This window comes from Tachypleus tridentatus, chromosome 2 (assembly GCF_004210375.1).
Source record: "Tachypleus tridentatus isolate NWPU-2018 chromosome 2, ASM421037v1, whole genome shotgun sequence".
Classification (NCBI taxonomy): Eukaryota; Metazoa; Arthropoda; class Merostomata; order Xiphosura; family Limulidae; genus Tachypleus; species Tachypleus tridentatus.
In genome coordinates, this window is record NC_134826.1 from 81,796,164 (window position 1) to 81,815,251 (window position 19,088).

Genomic DNA, 19,088 nt, shown 5'->3' on the forward strand with positions numbered 1-19,088 from the left:
GTATTTAAGGATACAAGTAAGAAGGTTATCGATTCATTGATCAATGACTAAGTGGTTTTGGTTATGGTTTTGAGAATTATGATACAATCAAAGAAAACATCCAGTTGTGTCAGACCTATTTGCCGGTAGCTTTGTACACTATTTGGAAAGTCGCAAGAACACTAGAAATATTTTGTATAAAAATCCCTGTTGAAGCCATAAAGTTAGCTATGTATAAGACAGACTGAAAGCAGCAAAGAATCAGCAACTGAGGAATCTCTGAGATCTGTAAGAATAAACAATGATTGTTATTATAATGAAGTTGTCCAACGTTTCTCGTCTATCTCTCTGTAAGTAAATTATTGGCATTTTTCATAGAATCGAATAACATGGTTAAGATACGGTAGAATCAATAAATGTTAACACTATAAATGATTTAGTAATCGTTTCTGCAAGTATAACTGAGGAACATTTTGTTAGTTACGTTGAAAAAGTTTGCTAGTTTATTCCAAGATATTTAACCAGTTGATTGTAACGAAATATTGTGACAAAATATATTTAAAATGTTTCAGTGTTTGAATCTTAGTCTCAGAGTAAGAATTTTTGCTTTAACGACAAAGTTCTTTGAGTTAGTACTTCTGTGCTCCATCGGGTTGGTGGTGGGTGTTGATAACTAGCTGCCTTCCCTCTAGTCTTACACTGCTAAATTAGGGATGGCTAGCCCAGATAGTCTTTGTGTAGCTTTGCGCGAAAATCCAAAAAACAAACAACTCATTTCATGTAGCATTATGATTTTAATTTATCGTTCAGTAATTTATCGTTTAAGAGCATTTTGTAATGTCTTTGTTGTAAAGTGTATTTTTACTAGTAAATATGATTGATCAGATCTACACTTTCTTGAAGGGGATGTGTTGTAATTACTGCTTTGTTTCGTTGTTACCTTGTGTTGAGACCCCAAAACCTCTTGTGGTAAATAGACCTAACATCTCTGCTCTGTTGGTAATTTAAGCGATATTATAATCGTAATATAGAAGTGTAGTTAAGTATTTAAGTAGTTACACGAACTCTCTAGTATCAAAGAGTTAGCTATAACATAATATACTGTAGTATGAAGACGTATCATATATTTCCACCCTCTTTGTTAGAAAACGAGAGATTGTTATCCATAGCTTCCATTTTGGATAGAGAAAAGAGTTCAAATGAGTTACTAACCATAGCTTTCTCTTAAATAGCAAAGAGGGTTTTAGAAAAAGGCCAAATCCTGTTTATCTGTTTTTCTTCTTTAGCGAATAGTTAAAATAGTAATTAAGTAACAGCTGTGGGTATTCACTCCTTTCTTCTCTGCATACTGGTTAAATGAACTAAAAAAGAACCATTATGATTTTCCATATGCTAAAGGGCTAAGGTTTGATTAGCATATTTAAGGCCGTGTTTAGGCTTAAGAGACTACAAGGATTATTTACATGTTTTTAGATTATGTGCATTTTATTTTATATTAACTTCAGGGCGAGATGAAATACATAGCAACTGCTTAATTCATTATAATCCTCATGGAGAAAGTTTGAGAAGATTAATCTGCAGCTTCCGTCTTTTTCCACTTGTGTCACATTTTTAAATTAACTGTCAAAGACTTTTTTCACGAGTGTTGCACTGAACAAGGCAAGTGTTGCCCATTTCACTTTCGTTTTGATCAATGAGAGTGAAGTGTTTGTAGAATATCCGCGCTTTTAAAGTAAAGCAATAATAGACAGTAAAATCCAACTTAGATTTTACAGAGCTTTAGCAAAGATTTATTTTACTGTTTCACTTATTTATTTTTAGCTTATATACAAGAGGAAAAAGAGCTAACTGGTGTCTAATGTTTATTAAAGTATTCATTAGATCTTTTTTAGTTCCTAACACACATGGTTACTTCCCCTGTTGTTTAATATACTGTAAATTTGAAGTTTTAGGAAAGAAATGTAATTTATGTGAACTTGTGACTTGAATCGTTTTGCATGAGCTTCACTTTTTGCTGTGTTAACTATTCGAGAGCTACTATGATATGTAATATCAAAGTGTATAGCGTTTTGTTTTTTTTCACTAGTAAGCGAGTGACATCGCATGGCCATAACAACTTTTAAGCAAACCGTCCTCATTGTTTTCTGTATATGATTTCAGGTGATAGATTAGGATAACTACGATACAAAATAATGATCCAATGACTTACTCATTTTCAGCTTCAAAAAGGTTCTAGCTTTATGACAAGAATTAATCTGTAACTCTCTCTTTCAAAGCAGAGATTCACTTACGATATCGTCTATGGAGCAGTACTAAATCTCTTAATAACTGAGGCGCATTAAGATATAGTGACTAAACCAGACACAAAGTTAAATATAGAATTTTATAATGTTTTTACCTTAACCAAACAGGTGTGTACAGTTACAGTTGACTTTTGTTCAATTTTGCTTTCACTTGATCACTGGAATGACATCTGGCGATCATATTCTACTAAATCATCTTCAATGTTGTTTCAAATCAGCCTGTCCAGTACAAGGTTTCTCAGTTTTAAATGGTCTCGCATTCCTTAACTGCACTATTCAAGTGATTAGTTATTCTCATTTCAACATAGATGGGACGGTAACATCTAGGTACTATTTAAACAACCGATAAAAAACAGTGGTATCATATTTTCTCACAATGTGTGCTAAGCAATGTAACAACAAAGAAAGAACAACATAAAGATAACTTGAAATAAGATCAACTTAATGGTTTTTCTCGGCCAATTTTACATAAAACCTGTAGATATTCAGAACAAGTAATAAATTCAGAATAATTATCAAAATGCTACAAGAAAACGAAAATTCGTGTTATATTTATATACTATACTGCTAATGAAAGGGGAAAAGAGATAACGATTTTTAGTTCAAAATATTACGTAGACAAACTTTGTTGTGGCATTATGTCTACAGAGTCCATTAGTGATACACCATACTGGTATGTTTATTACTGTCCCATCTCCAAAACACAACGAATATTCTAACAGTACATCTGCAAATCGTGATTAAATATTGACTTATAATTATTTCAATTAGCTCTTCTTCTTTCTGTGTCTTAGCTGTAAGCGAGGTGCTTTTAACGATAAAAATCACACTTCGTTAGCCACAGTGGACATAAGCACAAATAGCTGATAGTGTATTTTTGAGCACATTAGCAAATAAAACTGAAATTACGGTTGAAGTAGTGCAATTAGAAAACTTTTTCTTGTTATAAACGGTCTGTTTTTAATCACTTTATTTTAATGTGAAATTTTAGAGGATTAACTGTTATGATTTGTATCTGTTTCTTATGGATTATTAGTCAGAAATACCGATAATTTCGAAATCAATATATACAGTAGTAACTGATAAGACCCGGCATGGCCAGGTGAGTTAAGACGTTCGACTCGTCATTTTAGGGTCGCGGGTTCGAATCCCAATCGCACCAAACATGCTCGCCCTTTTAGCCGTGGGGGCGTTATAATGTGACGGTCAATCCCATAATTCGTTGGTAAAAGAGTAGCGCAGGAGTTGGCGGTGAGTGGTGATGACTAGCTGTCCTCCCTCTAGTCTTACACTGCTAAATTAGAGACGGCTAGCGCAGATAGCTCTCGTGTAGTTTTGCGCGAAATTCAAAAACAAACAAACAAGTAACCGATAATGATGATAAAATAATAAAGTCGTTTGACCGGAATCCCTGTTTTAGTGATTATAAAATTGGATTATTATGTATTTGCTCCTCATTTAATATTATAAATATTTTGTGCAGCTATAAAAATAAATTAACAGGGTGTTAGTTAGGCGGAATGCAAAATCAATATAAATAACTATAGTACATATTATTAACAATAAGTCTTGTAATAAATATAACATTTTCTGCTACACTTAAATAATTATTGAATTTTTGCTTGAGAGTTTGTTGTTTTTTTTCTGCTATTTTCAAGATTTTGTCGGAGATGCTTTGTGCAAACACGAATAACCCGCTAAAAGTATTGGTGTTTAAAGTGTTATAGGTGGTAAAAATAAACAAAAAGTATAGTACTGACAGGAACTAATCTGGGATTACGAATATTGAAATTAATTTTACACTGTAAGTGTGATCGATTAAATTACTTAGCTTCTAATAAACAGTAATGAGATTATAAAACGTGATTGAAGTTTAAATTTCTTGAAAGCTTGGTACAGAGTAGTTTCTATCATGGCTTCCGAGGTGTCATTCGTAACACTTAGTATTTTTAACTAGCTGAGAAGTAATGTATTCATCTTGTTTCAATTTAACAGTGGTTCGGGATGAAGAATATTGCCTAAATCTTGATAAATAAAAACTGGAGGTAAAGTAGGAGTTTATGATCCAGCCATTTCATAAACATCAGATATAAGAATTAATTTAAAGTTTATTGTTCGCCAGAGGTCCTATTCACATCTGAACATTTCAGTTAGAATTCATACGTTAAGAATCTTACTATAATGTTTTATAGGTTTAGTGAATGTTTCATGTACCTTTGCAATTTTTTATAGTCCTCTAAATTTTTCGTTTGTTACAGTAGTCAATTTAAATTTCATTTTATGTTTAATTTTAGCTCTTGCACTCTTATGTGAGCCAGTTTGTTTTTTTTTTCATTCACAGCCATCCACTTTTTTCTTTAACTGTGAGAAACACGTCTGTCTTGAATATTTAAGAAAAATGGTCATTCACGTGCATTATATCCAATTAAATCAGTTGCTTAGTTCACAACAGATAATATCTCTTCAGAATTGGCTTGTTTTTTTAAAAAATTAACCATAGTGTCATCACATCTGATTTCTATGTGTAATGCAACATCAAACTTAATGATGGAATGATCACTGAATCCAGATGTTTCCACCTTCTGAATCATTTCTTTGATAGCAATTAACAATCTAAAATAGCATTTCTGCTGTTAGCTTCTCTGATCATTTGTTGATAAAAAAACATATTGAATGGTTTCTTAAAACCTTTCTCCCTCATTGTTATGCCTAAAACTTGCATCTCCCATAATTATGACTTTTGGCTGTCATCAGGTGGTGTGTAAGAAATTCCAGCAACAGCACTTCTCTCTGTACATTCTGGCATTTCACTGTATATTGACAATCGTGGTATGTATTGATACCATAAATGTACTGTACCTAATGTGAGAGTAAAACAAATGTTTCATAGTATTGTTTTTTGTTGGTTTTTTAAAAATCCTGTATTGGTTTTTTTTACACATCTCTTCAGAGCTCTGCAACTGTGTGTTTTGAAACAACATGAACTAAGCTGTTTGCATATTTTGAAAATAACTGGCTACTTGACATGTTCTGGGACAGTTAATTTACCGTAGCAATAATAATGGCAAGTATGGGTGAACAGCTAGTTCTCAAAAGCAAATTATTGAGTTCAGTATGAATCTGTTTCAGTAGTGATGGAAATTTGGTTGATGGCAGACTCTAAATGTTGAAAATGTCCCCCATTCCCATTAACCTCTTTTCTGAAGTTAAGTGATTGCAGGTAAAATGTGTAAAATATTGTATTTTTGCTAGTTATTTTACTTTCAGTTGATAACAATTGGTGATACTAGCTCTACTTCAAAATCTGCCCTTCTTACATTGTCAGTTCTCTTATAAATGAAAAATAGTGTTATTATGCTAAGTGTTGCATTCTCTTACAGATTTTATTTGAATTTTAAAGTTTGCTATTACCCTGACATTTTTTTCAGTACCCAATATTCAAGCACTACAAATTATGTATTTTTACTTACATAGACATTGACATAAAATATACATACAAGCAGATCCTTCTATTACAGCCCACCCACATCAAAAAATATGATTTACAGAAGGGGAAAAAAAATGAACATGGCATTTATGGCACTGTGAACTTTTGTCATGTTGTCAACATTCCTGTCACATTTGTTTCAGTACTTACATATATGTATATATTTTTTTAAAAATATAATTACACTAGTATATAAATTTATGGGTTGAAACATGGCATTGATGTTTGATTACACTGGAGTTTCTTTCTGAAATAAAAGAATATTTAAATATCGAAAGAGCAACCATACTGCAGCATTGTTAAGTATGTATTAGCATCTTAGTATTGTGCATTATGTTCTTCGGAAAGAAAAGGAGAATTACTGCAGCTAATTGATATGCAATAAATATAAGGTCCAAACTGTTATTATAGTATTGAATGTCATAATATTATTCATATATTATGCCAAATACCCCTAGTAAGTTTTTCTTTCAGTCTTGGTTAATAGTCAGGTTAAATCTGTTCAAAGTTTATGTACAATCTTAAGAGTTTAAAATGTTTTTACAGTTTTTAAGATTTTTAATCTAAGGTTAGGGTATACATCAGCTGTGTGTTGAATGTTTACAAGAAGAAAGTGGAACTTGGAATAGTGGGTTAGTAATATGAGAATAAGTGAATAGTATTTTTTGTTCTAGGTGTGTTCAGTCAATGATGTGCAAATTTGAATAAAAAAACTTAACACTGAGCACTCTGTAGCTGTTACATGGCTCATGAAATGTAGCTGATAAGATGGCAACATGCATAAGCAGGTAAGAAAGTTAAAAATTTTTTTATCTTTTTATTCTTTTTTACAATTCTTTGAGAACCAAAGTTCTTGATAAACTCAAGGTACTGTTTTATACTTGTAGTGATGGTTTTAGTAAAAATAAAATGCTGTGTTATTTATTAGTGAGTTAAAGTTTTTACATCCAGAAGTTAATTTATAATTGCATTTAATCAAATGCTTTGAATCAGTTTTTCTATATGTTCAAAAGTTGACATGTTGGATGAAGAAACTGGAACTGAGTGCTTTGTTTCATTGTCAAATATATTGATATCAGTTGTGAACTAGTTTTTAGTAGTTGGTATGACTGATATTCCTTGTTACAGATGTTATCAGTTGTGAACTAGTTTTTAGTAGTTGGTGTGACTGATATTCCTTGTTACAGATGTTATCAGTTGTTAACTAGTTTTTAGTAGTTGATATGACTGATATTCCTTGTTACAGATGTTATCAGTTGTGAACTAGTTTTTAGTAGTTGGTGTGACTGATATTCCTTGTTACAGATGTTATCAGTTGTGAACTAGTTTTTAGTAGTTGGTGTGACTGATATTCCTTGTTACAGATGTTATCAGTTGTAAACTAGTTTTTAGTAGTTGGTATGACTGATATTCCTTGTTACAGATGTTATCAGTTGTGAACTAGTTTTTAGTAGTTGGTATGACTGATATTCCTTGTTACAGATGTTATCAGTTGTGAACTAGTTTTTAGTAGTTGGTGTGGCTGATATTCCTTATTACAGATGTTATCAGTTGTGAACTAGTTTTTAGTAGTTGGTGTGACTGATATTCCTTGTTACAGATGTTATCAGTTGTGAACTAGTTTTTAGTAGTTGGTGTGACTGATATTCCTTGTTACAGATGTTATCAGTTGTAAACTAGTTTTTAGTAGTTGGTATGACTGATATTCCTTTTTACAGGTGTTATCAGTTGTGAACTAGTTTTTAGTAGTTGGTATGCCTGATATTCCTTGTTGAGATGTTTGTTAGTTGGACAGCAGACATTTAATTATTGCACGAGTAAGAAAAAAAAATGAAACACATGTAGGAAGTACACATAAAAAGAAATATGATAAAGAACATTGCTACCTTTAAAATGTTTGATAAGCTGTGTAGTCTAACAGTATAATTGCACATAATTTTATGGATAATAAGGAGCTACTTGACCTTTCAAGGTTGTTCGTGTATATACCCCATTCTGAGAAATGTAAGAAAGTTAAACCCACCCATTACTTTTAGGGAAGTCATTTTATTCCATTCAACAGGTTGGATAATTTAATGGAGCTTGTAAATCAATTAACTGTTAGACTCAGTTGTCAATTACAGTAATCTGATCAGTTATTCTTAAATGAGATTTAGAGAAATATGAGAAAGTGATAATTATAAACTAATTTTGATTGGTTGATTATTTTAATAAGTCATTGAGCTAAAAGGTCAAAGTGAATAAACTTGAATTAATGAAAAGTAATAAGGAGCTATCTGCATTGTGCAGCCATGTTGATTCATGCTCTGTCTTCCGTGGCTTTGCAGTGTTCATTCATGAGATGGAGTGTTACACAACATTGTGCCCCTAATGGCATAGTGGTATGTCTTCAGACTTGTACTACTAGAAACTGGGTTTTGATGCCCATGGTGAGCAAAACACAGGTAGCCCTTTGTGTAGCTTTATGCTAAATTACAAACAATGCAAAATCACTTGTAGGTGAATAACCTCACAATATTTTGCTTCATAAATAAAATATGCCTGTTCTGGACTGTACCATATCATGGACTTTACAAGTAAATTAGTAGGGGACAGCTGCCTAGATCTAATCCTTTGTTTGAATAAATTGGTATGTATTGCTTTTAAAAATAGGGTTTTGTGATGATCCATTGCACTGTCTCAAGTGATGATGTTCTTTTGGACTCTCCAATGCATTTTCATCCCATTTACTTCTAGCGAGTTATGGAGTCTTTACCACTTACCATTACTGGGGTGGTCATCTGTGTAGATATCCTTCTGAATTGGTTTCACACAAAGGTAGCTACAATTGTTCTGTAGAGTGTAGGGCAGTGGTGTTCTGCACATGTCGGTGATGTCATATCCTCTGACTTGTGATAGTCATTACCATGGAGTAAAACATTGCAATGCAGTTCATCCCTTCAGAGGGGAGCCCTCATTGTATCCACCTGTGGATGTTGGCACCCAGTGGGCTGATTTTAGATTTAGAGTGAACTAAGCAACATAAGTCCTTTTACAAGTTTCTAGTTGTGTGGCTTCGTTCCTTGAGTTCCTCTGTGTTATGGTTCACACTGACAGTACATGGGATTGCTGTGATTCTTTTTCTGGCTGTCCTTTGTTCTCTCTTCTCATGAGGATGTTATTGCCATTTGGATGGTCCCAGACCGATTTATAGTTGGGGGAGTTGATTTCATAGATAGATGTCCTTTTGATGCCAGATGTCAAGTTCTCAATTTTATAGCTTTGTACTAATCCTCATGTTGTACTCAGGAATCGAGGTGGTGTTCCATTGCCTGGTTCTTAGGTTTGAGGTGAAGACAGTGTGATTCTCTTCCTACCCTTGCATGGATGTCAGTACCCCAAGGAAGTTTCAGATATAGTTGACTTACCAAGTACATGCTCTAGCCATTCTACACCCAGGAGCACATCTCTGCTTTCCCACATATATCTTTGTTGAATTGAGTTAACCATGTCTCTCTGGTTAGGATCACTTCCCTACCAAGTTTTCTCTCACTAGTATGTGCTTCTTTCCTTTTCTGCTGTGATGTCTTACACATTCCACATATGGGTGAAGAGTGGTGTGGTTCCCCTCTTCAGATTTTTTGATTTGACTCTCCCATCAAAAGAGTTATCCTTTGGACACACTTGGGATCAGGAGGGACATCTGTTCTTCTTTTGCACCAGTTCACCCACCTAATAAATGTGGAATTCTAACTAATATTGTGAGAAGTAGGGAAATGTCATAGCAGAAGTTATAATTTTCTTATACTGAAGATGGTATTTCTGATAGGTTCTTCCTTTTTTTACACTTCCCACCCTTCTTTCCCCCACTTTTCTGGTGCTTCTGCTCTGAGTCAAACTTTGAAGTGATAGTTCAGTAGAGATGCACAGATGGAGTCACATGTGCTATGTATACTATGCTTCTATTGGTGGAGAAGTAGCGCATAATTTACATGTGAGACACACATTGGAATCATCCAATTCCAATAGAGGGGGAGCGGAAGGCTTGTGGCATGCATAAAGAAAAAGTGTGCATACAGAGGACAGCACTGAATGAGGATAGCTAGTTATGTGATTGGAGTGAAGTGCCTGTGAGAAATACACTTTCAGTATAGGAAAATTATAACTTCTGTTTGCTGTGGACTCTGAAAACAAGCACCAATCATGCAAAAAAAAAATGCAAATTTTCTTTCAAAGAGGTAATTAAAAGAAAAAAGGTCCTCCTCTTTCCTTTATTTAAAAACTCCACATGCTAAATGTTTTTATTTGCTTGGTCTAAAAATAAAAAGAGATGCTTTAATATTTCATTATTTATTTGAAATTGGTAAACTCTGGGAGATTGAAATGGAATACTTTATGGCTGTATAAAATTCCCAACAGCTGTGTGATTAATATTGCACTTTTAAGGGTTAAAACAAAGGTTATATTATTTGTCCATGAGTAGTGGCCTAGAGGGGAACATACATGGAAGTGAAAAAATTGGTTTCCCTAGTTTACAATGATGTGATTTCCATAGCTGATTTTCTGTATGACACGTTGTTAAAATGTCTTTGAAAATCAACATACATCAAGTTCACACCATTGCCATTAAATACTTAAATAATACACTAAATAAAACTACAGGCTAATAAATTATATGGTAAGGCAAGATGGTTTCTTTATGCTGTAATGTTTCCTTAAATAGTTATAGTTCTGTCAAATTTTACCTGAACTGGCATTTTAAAATAATGTCTTTAATTTTATAGTTTGTTTTTAGGATAAATCAATTTATAAAAGTTATGATATCAGAGATGCCAACCATTACAATTTGAGCGTAATCATTACGATTTTGGTGGATACATTACAACTATAAGCTCATACAGACAAATATTACGACTTGTTGCAATTCTCAAATTATTGTATATTATATAGGCCTATACAATAACGTTATAAACTGTTCCCCTAAGGCTTGAAAGGGGTGAAAAGAAAATTTCTAGTGAGATACAAATAAATTTTGATAATAAATAAAAGACATAGTCCAAATGGCTACTTGCAATAATCATGTTTGTGCTTGAAATAATAAAAAAATATTTGTATCTCCGACGACTACCAATAGTTTGAGCGCGCGATGCTTCTCCATACTGGGTATGTGGGGAAATCCATAGTTACGTCATCAGTGCTTGTCAGCCAATCAGCGCTCGCGTAGATGGGTATTTCTCATTTTCTAAGCGGCATAGAAACACCAATGCGATCATTTACAAGATGGAAAAAAAAAGAGGCCTCGTTCACCAGATTGTCTTGCTTCTGGCAAATCTAAAAGGACTAAAACTGTGAATCAAAAATTTAGGAAAGAGTAGAGTGCAAAATATCCGGTCATTGCATCAAAAGTCAGTAACAGTCATGCGTTTTGTACAGTTTGTCACATCGATTTTTCTGTGGCACATGGCAGGATAAACGATTGTTCCAGACATACAAAATCAGCATCTCACCAACAAAAGGCTGAGGTGAAGACAAAAACGATGCAGATAACGACATTTATGAGTAAGAATTCAGAATATGAAACCATAAATGCAGAAGTGATGTTCACGCAATTCGTCATTGCTCATAATTTACCCCTAGCTGTAGCCGATCATGCAGGACATCTATTCAGAAAAATGTTCCCAGACACTCATATAGCAAAAAAAGTATGGCTGTGCTAGAACCAAAACTACAGCCATTGTACAAATGTTGGGTTGTGAAGATGACAAAATGATTTCAAGCATACTTACTAACAGTGTTTACAGTTTAGCCACAGATGGATTTACAGACATGGATGACTCAAAACTGTATCCAGTGGTTGTACGATATATGTACGAGCTCTGCCTACACTCATTATGCTCAGTCATTTGAAATAGTTGGCATCTCTGCGATATGCTTAAGTTTTCATAATCTTTGTGAATTGCTTTCTGCTTCTAGTTACCAGTGTGAGAAATTCCATAATGTTTGATGCAGGAAGTTTTAATGAAATCTGATAGATGATTCACTTAAAAGAGGAACCTAGTCTTACTAATCTTTTGACTTTTATTTTTTATGATGTTACTTGTTATCTGGATGATGGAAAGTTTGCTGAACTTTTGTGTCTATAGTTTCAAGTGTCTTTTGATAAAGTTCCATATAAGAGGTTAAGTAAAAAAATCACATCAGAAGGGGTTGAAGAAAGACTTAAATTGTAGGTTCTTGCTTGTAAGCTTGTGCAGAACAACCTTTCCAACAACTAAAGAAATCTAAACAAAGATTGAAGGGAGAAATTAAGCATGAAATATCACAAAACAGTAGACACAATGACAGATGTTAAGAAAACACCACTGCATTTGAAACTGTGATAAATTTTTCATTCTTGAGATGGACAAAAAGTGAAAACTTTGAAACTTCTGACAAAAAATTAGTTATCAGTAACTATCCCAAATACTTTAGTTTTGAGAGTCCAGTCATGTTAACTGTTGTTACTGGTATAGTACCTCAGGGCTCAATGCTTGGGCCTTTGTTTTTTTTAATGTAAGTTAATGACATTGTTAAGGGAAGTATTAATAAAGGTTGGTGATGACATAAAACTCTTGGGTATTTCTAGTTGTATTAAGGATGTTGAAATATTTCAAAATAATTGGGATTAATTGTTAGGTTAGACAAACATTTCAAAATGTTCTTTAATTATAGTAAGTGAAAAGTCATGCATTTAGATTCTAATGTGTCACACAGTAAGACAATGTGATATAGATGGGAATCTAGTTTATTATGTGCCTGAAAAAAAGTGTCTTGGCAGTTTTTAATAAGTCATTCACACCATTGAGGCAGTGTTCTGTTGTTCAAATAAGTCAAAAGATAAATAGACTAAAACTGTGCACAAGTGAGGCCAAAGCCAATGAGTTTTATAAGAATACAATTGCCTCTCTTGACTTTCAATGAGTGTATGTATAGATTTTTTCCAAGTTTTGCATGAATAGAATGTAGTCTTTTTACGACTTAGAACATATAATAAATTTACAATTTGCACATTTATAAGAAATGCCAATTAATGCCACCTAAAAGTATCAGTTACTAACAATTACAATTAAATTGATTGATGTCAGAAAAATAATTAAATAAAACAGAAGTTGTGTTTCCAGTTATTACAATTTCTCATTATTCCACAATTCAAGTAATCAAAATATTATGATTTTTCATTGTTATTATTATTAATTAATTTAAGTTAATTAATTAGTGTCCCTACTCACAAAGATAATCAATTTAGGAAAATTAATGATTTTAGCTTTTTTATTTTTTATTAATTCAAAGTTATTCAACTTTGTGGTCAGTATGACATAGTGATTAGGGTGATAGCTTTTTGATTCATTGGCTCTGTTTTCGTTTTTCACCAAACGTACTTCATCTTTCAGCTACAGAGAGGTATTATATTTGCTTATAAGCCATGACAAACTATCTGCCATTATTCATAACTTTATACTACCAACCAGAAGGCTTCATAAAACTTAGCATAATTTGGTGGTAATGTTTTTTTTTTTTTTTACTGATGTTATATTTCTAATGCTTATACTTGTAACCATTTTAAAAATTTTTCTCAATGCTTGTTCCAGTGAAAGATGTAGAGGGCACTTTTACATCTGAAACCTGCAACTTGCTCATCGTGGGGCATTCACTCACAAAACAGAATTCTTTATCCATTCAGACATGCCAGCCTTTCAGTCACCTGATAGATTACAAATGTAAATGTACTTATTGAATTTGAAAAGAAAGTAATCAAATCATTTATATAGCTTTGAAATCTATAAGTAACAAGTCATTTTGTTTAGGTTAACAAACAACAACAACGTACAGAAACTTTCTTCTACATTTTACTTTGCACAGTTTAGAATAATAACTTGTAAACATACTTCGTGATTGGTTATATACAAATTGGTAGTAATCCCAAAGTAACCTTCATAATGTACAATGATAAATATATATGTAATAAGGATAAAAATATGTTAAAACAACATTTTTCTGATTCAACAAAATATATTGTTTGCTGATTTCACAACATGTTGCAGACAAATTTCATGTATCAAACAATCTTATTCTCCTCTGTATAATTTATGCTGTTAGGTTTATTGTGCTCTTGTACAGGGAAAACACATTTAAATATCCATAGCTGTAGTTGTGTATGTTCTGTTCACTACCACATGAATGATTGCTTAGATGTAGTTGTGTATGCTGAGTCCACCACCACCTTATTGGTTGCCTAGATGTAGTTGTGTATGTTTAGTTCATCACCACATGATTGGTTGCCTATATGTAGTTGTGTATGCTGAGTCCACCACCACCTTATTGGTTGCCTAGATGTAGTTGTGTATGTTCAGTTCATCACCACATGATTGGTTGCCTAGATGTAGTAGTGTATGTTTAGTCCACCACCACATGATTGGTTGTCTAGATGTAGTAGTGTATGTTGAGTCCACCACCACATGATTGGTTGTCTAGATGTAGTAGTGTATGTTTAGTCCACCACCACATGATTGGTTGTCTAGATGTAGTAGTGTATGTTGAGTCCACCACCACATGATTGGTTGTCTAGATGTAGTTGTGTATGCTGAGTCCACCACCACTTTATTGGTTGCCTAGATGTAGTTGTGTATGTTCAGTTCATCACCACATGATTGGTTGCCTATATGTAGTTGTGTATGCTGAGTCCATCACCACCTTATTGGTTGTCTAGATGTAGTTGTGTATGTTCAGTTCATCACCACATGATTGGTTGCCTAGATGTAGTAGTGTATGTTTAGTTCATCACCACATGATTGGTTGTCTAGATGTAGTAGTGTATGTTGAGTCCACCACCACATGATTGGTTGTCTAGATGTAGTTGTGTATGTTGAGTCCACCACCACATTACCTTGATATCATTCTGTTCATATAAAATTGAAAATATTATCCTCAGAACTTATCATATATAACTTATGTTAACCTCTTACTGATAGTAACCTCACTGGTAATTGTTATGTTTAATATATTTATGATTTATAATTAGTGTCATCAAGTTATGTCAACTGTCATCAACAAAACTTAATAGCTTTAGTAGAGGAGTCTTATGAAAGGTAACATATTTTAATATTTTCAGCTTGATTCATAATATACACTGCAATTATTTTATACCTTTTCTTGAACAACAGTTTAGGATTAGAAAAGTAGCCTAATCCTCTGTTCATGTACCTGAGAGTGTCTATGATAATAATGAACAAGTAGCTGAAAGATGTTTTTAAAGAAATTCAAAAGAAGATGGAAATAGGATGAGTAGTCTGAAGAGAATAACTGATTAATTGAAATGTAATTACTTCAGCAGCTTGTTAGTTAATCAGTTACTGACTTATGCTAATCAGCAGACTTGTGTTCACATTTTTTTAATTTATTTCTAGTATAGGCAATGAAGTATTGAGCCAGAAATTACTTATTTCATTGTAGTCTTAAGTAAAACAGACTTACCTGAACAGTAAAAAGTAAAAGTTTGTTTTACTTCCATAAATTTTCAACAAACCTGTTAATGTACTTTTCATAATCAGTATTACTTGTGTATGTCTGTATTAAATATTAAATTTTGTGATAAGATTTAGGTGTTTTACTGTTTTTATTAATTAGTGTTCTGGATTACTTGTCTGACCTGCAGGAAGTGGTATTAAAAAAGAGAAGACAGTTAGAAGCTGTATGCAAAGACATTAATAAACAGGTACTGTTCTGGTAAGGAGATATTTCATATGGATCTGTTTGAATCATCTGTAACTTTATTTTTTTGAGGTGGATTTCTAACCATGTAATTTAACTGAATGTTAACTATTGAATTTCTCATAAGTTTTATTGTGTTGGCTTACATGTAGTTTTAATGTTTGTCCAAAGTAATTTCTAAGTAGCTGTAAGAGAGTTTACCAGACTGTTAAAAGTATTTACTATTAGACCAAGTTTTGATAGGTATGGGATCATTAAATAATTTAAGATTCTACAAAAATCAAGACAACAAAATGTCATTTATAAATGTCCATGATTTTTTATTTGTAATTTCTATTTATTATAATAAATATGCTAATATTCTCTACATGTATAATGAATTACTTGATCAATAATGTCAAGTTTGTGGATATAGGAAGGAGCAAGATCATTGTTCCACAGATGTAGAGACCAATGAAGAAGTTCCTGATGTAGTGGAAAAACCTTGTAAGTTTTTGTCTTGGATGTGCTTATTATATATAGTAGAAAGTTTGAACTTGGAGAGATTGAGAGAAGACATTCAAAATATTTGTATTATAGATTTTTAATTTTTTTTTTAATGGGGTGTTACTACAGAAAATTAGAAATGTATAGCAAGGCCCGAGATCTGTTTGATTCTATTGGTCTCAGTGCATGAAGGTCACCAATATATTCTGAAAAGTGGCATTTAGGGATGGAATTTTTAATGTCATCAATTGTCTGCTATTTATGTAATTTGTAACCACACATTACTTACCTCATGTAACTTGTAACCATACATTACTCACCTTATGTAACTTGTGATCACACATTACTCACCTTATGTTGTAGATCACATCCTGCGATCTCTTTCTGTAGTCATGTAAAACTATGGTTGTATCAGTATATCACATTAATATTCTGTACATTAGTTTTTTTTTGTTTTTGTTAAAGCCCATATTGAAATGTTATCGCATTTTCTTAATATTTGTTACTCAGGTACTGACGTTCAGTACTTAATGTTGAGGAGTTTATAGTTATGTTTTAAGAAGTGGTCAGTCAGTATCTGTGGAAAGATTTTCTCTACCTCTGAAAACAGGCACTAGATCACTACACGTACACACTCCTGGTTGAGGCTAGTAAGTGTCTTTGTGCTAACAGAGATAGGTTTGGAAACATGTCTTTTTTCAGTTTCTCGCCAAAATATCAGATTCAATAGTCATTTTAAAATAGTAAAGATAAATAGAAATTATTTTAATGGTAACAGTATCTTCTTCATCATTACTTCTTTTATAAACCAGTATCATTATTGCTGTGAATCTCTGCAGATGTTTCACTTTAGTAATATCAAAATGAATTGTGTGTCTTCTAGATATTAATTATTGTAAACTTATAACAAGTGGTGGTACTCCTGGTGGGGAGACATCTACAATACTTTCTACATCACCACCACCTTCAGCTGTATTTGACTGTGAAATTGGCAATGTCATTTTTTTCAAAAGCTGTAAGGATAGGTATACTTTGTCTTCAAAGGTTCAGAACACGTCATTGAACAGAGGTTTGAATCCATTTTTGTACTAATTTACTGATATAATGTCACCATAACTATTAAATTATAATTGATTGAAAACTTTATTAGTTTGCAGGTAATACTTATAAAAAAAAATGCATGTGGTTTAAAACATTATGAAGAACAATAAACATGTTTTTATATTTTAAATAAAGTTGAACATGCACATTTTTTATGTAAACATATTTGATGCTATGTGCAACAATCTTGTAGTTTCATACAGTAAAGCTTGCATTGGAAGAGCACTCTTTTTCCAGCCAATACAAATACTGAAACAAATTTAAGCAGAACAAATCTTTATTTAACAGTTACCATTCCAAGAAAAGTAACAGTTGTTATTCTTTCAATGTAATATTATTGATTGATTAAATACACTTGATAAACATAGTAATAAAAAACAGCTAAACAGAATAGAGTAAGAGTTACCACTTCAGTCAGAACTAAATACATACCTTTAACAAAAAAGAGTTAAAGGAAAGCAAGTGAAGCTGGAACATGATAGATATTGGTAAAATTAGACACATCTCATATGCTAGGCATTTAGTGTACATTGTTAAAGGAAAAGCATCCACAAAATGTATCCTGTTTTTTGTCGTAATGGTCTGCTCTTAGGTATAGAAGGAGCTGCTACACATAACATTATGGTGGAGTCTGTGTGTTTATTTTAATACAACTTTTGCTTAAGTAGTAGCCATTATATGAATCAAAAGGTCAAATTTTCCACATTAGTGATGTTTAATGTGCAATTACCATTCAAACATTTTAATCATTGCCAAACAGTTTTTGTTAACAAGAGAAAGAAACCTGACAGTGCCTAAATGCCACTTAAGCCTGATAAATCTTTAGATGTTTAGAACAAACCTACAAACATCCACATTTTGTTCTTCGTCAAACTGTGTTTTACTACTTGGTTATGTTGCTTTTTGAGAAGACACTGTTTTAAAGTGAGGATCCAGCAAAGAAACTGAAGTGAAGTCTGAATTACTTGGTATTACAGCAATTGTAGTTTCAGCCTGTTTTCATAAAGGTGTTATCACTGATTCTTTTCACTTCTGTTGCTTTGAAAATACTGGTGATATTGCACTTGTGAAGGGTCTTCAGTACAGCATGGTGCTGTTGTGTGCTGCGCGTGAGCAAATGTGGTTGCATTTGATCAATCTTTTCTTGTTTTCTGTGCCAAATTCAAAGAGAACTGTGACATCTTTCAGAGAGAATGGTAGCAGGAGTTTGATTTCCATTGGTGGGCTTGGTAGCTTTGCTATAAGAAAACACAAACAAACAGAATGGTAGCACAATGAAGAACAGAGCTTGATGGTCAGTGGAATTTGTAAATTGATTTATCATTGGGCTGATTAATTGATAACATTAAAGTAGTCAATTATTCTCACAGAAGATTTGGAACAATTGGAAAATTAATTTAATTTTATTGGTTACTTTCATGAGTCCTTACACTACTTAATCAAGCTGAATAACCATGATATATAAAAAACAATATTAAGAAATTATAGCAGCAGTATTTTAGTTACTTCTGCAGTTGGAATCATTGAAGGCAATAATAATCAGAAATGCTAATTCTGATTATTTGCTTATTTTCATGATATAAACCATATTGTGTTAATCATCCAGCTTCACCAAAGATCACCTTCTGGAACTTTGTTACTTCTTTAAGAAATTTTAAAGAGTTTTACTTTCTAGTGAGTTTTCCATCTTGAAAAATCAGGAGGTATTCTTTTCCTTTAGTGATGAGTATCATTTGTCTGTCTTTGAGAAAAGGAATTGCTGATCCACATGTTTTGCAACACTATATGGAATTCTTCTTCTTTTAATAGAATAGTCACCAGTCTCCTTATTTCTTTGTGCTGTCATCTTTTGTAATGAGTTCTGTGGCACACTCTGGATTCCTGTTGACAGGATTAGCTTTACACATGTCTATATGGACAAATGTGGCATCATATCATAAACTTTGTGGCTGACTTGTCTGAAGATCAGCTACCTCTTTAATGTAATTAAATGAAAACAGTATTTC

At 32.7% G+C, this 19,088-nt stretch overlaps 1 protein-coding gene across 11 annotated transcripts in view; it reads left to right on the forward strand.

The window, feature by feature from the left end:
- The first annotated feature begins 61 nt into the window (after positions 1-61).
- The window catches only part of LOC143244356 (uncharacterized), a 32,590-nt gene continuing 13,563 nt past the window's right edge, over positions 62-19,088 (forward strand). The window contains exons 1-5 of one of the 11 annotated variants that reach the window (XM_076488870.1): positions 3,962-4,086; positions 4,278-4,327; positions 6,444-6,557; positions 15,412-15,510; positions 15,911-15,981. In XM_076488870.1, the coding sequence (XP_076344985.1) occupies positions 6,538-6,557; positions 15,412-15,510; positions 15,911-15,981 (190 nt within the window). In that variant the 5' untranslated portion in view covers positions 3,962-4,086; positions 4,278-4,327; positions 6,444-6,537. Of the gene's footprint in view, positions 330-3,954; positions 4,087-4,127; positions 4,328-4,402; positions 5,112-6,443; positions 6,558-15,411; positions 15,511-15,910; positions 15,982-19,088 lie in introns of those variants that run through there. The other 10 variants (XM_076488875.1, XM_076488871.1, XM_076488869.1 and 7 more) reach the window with 10 other exon arrangements.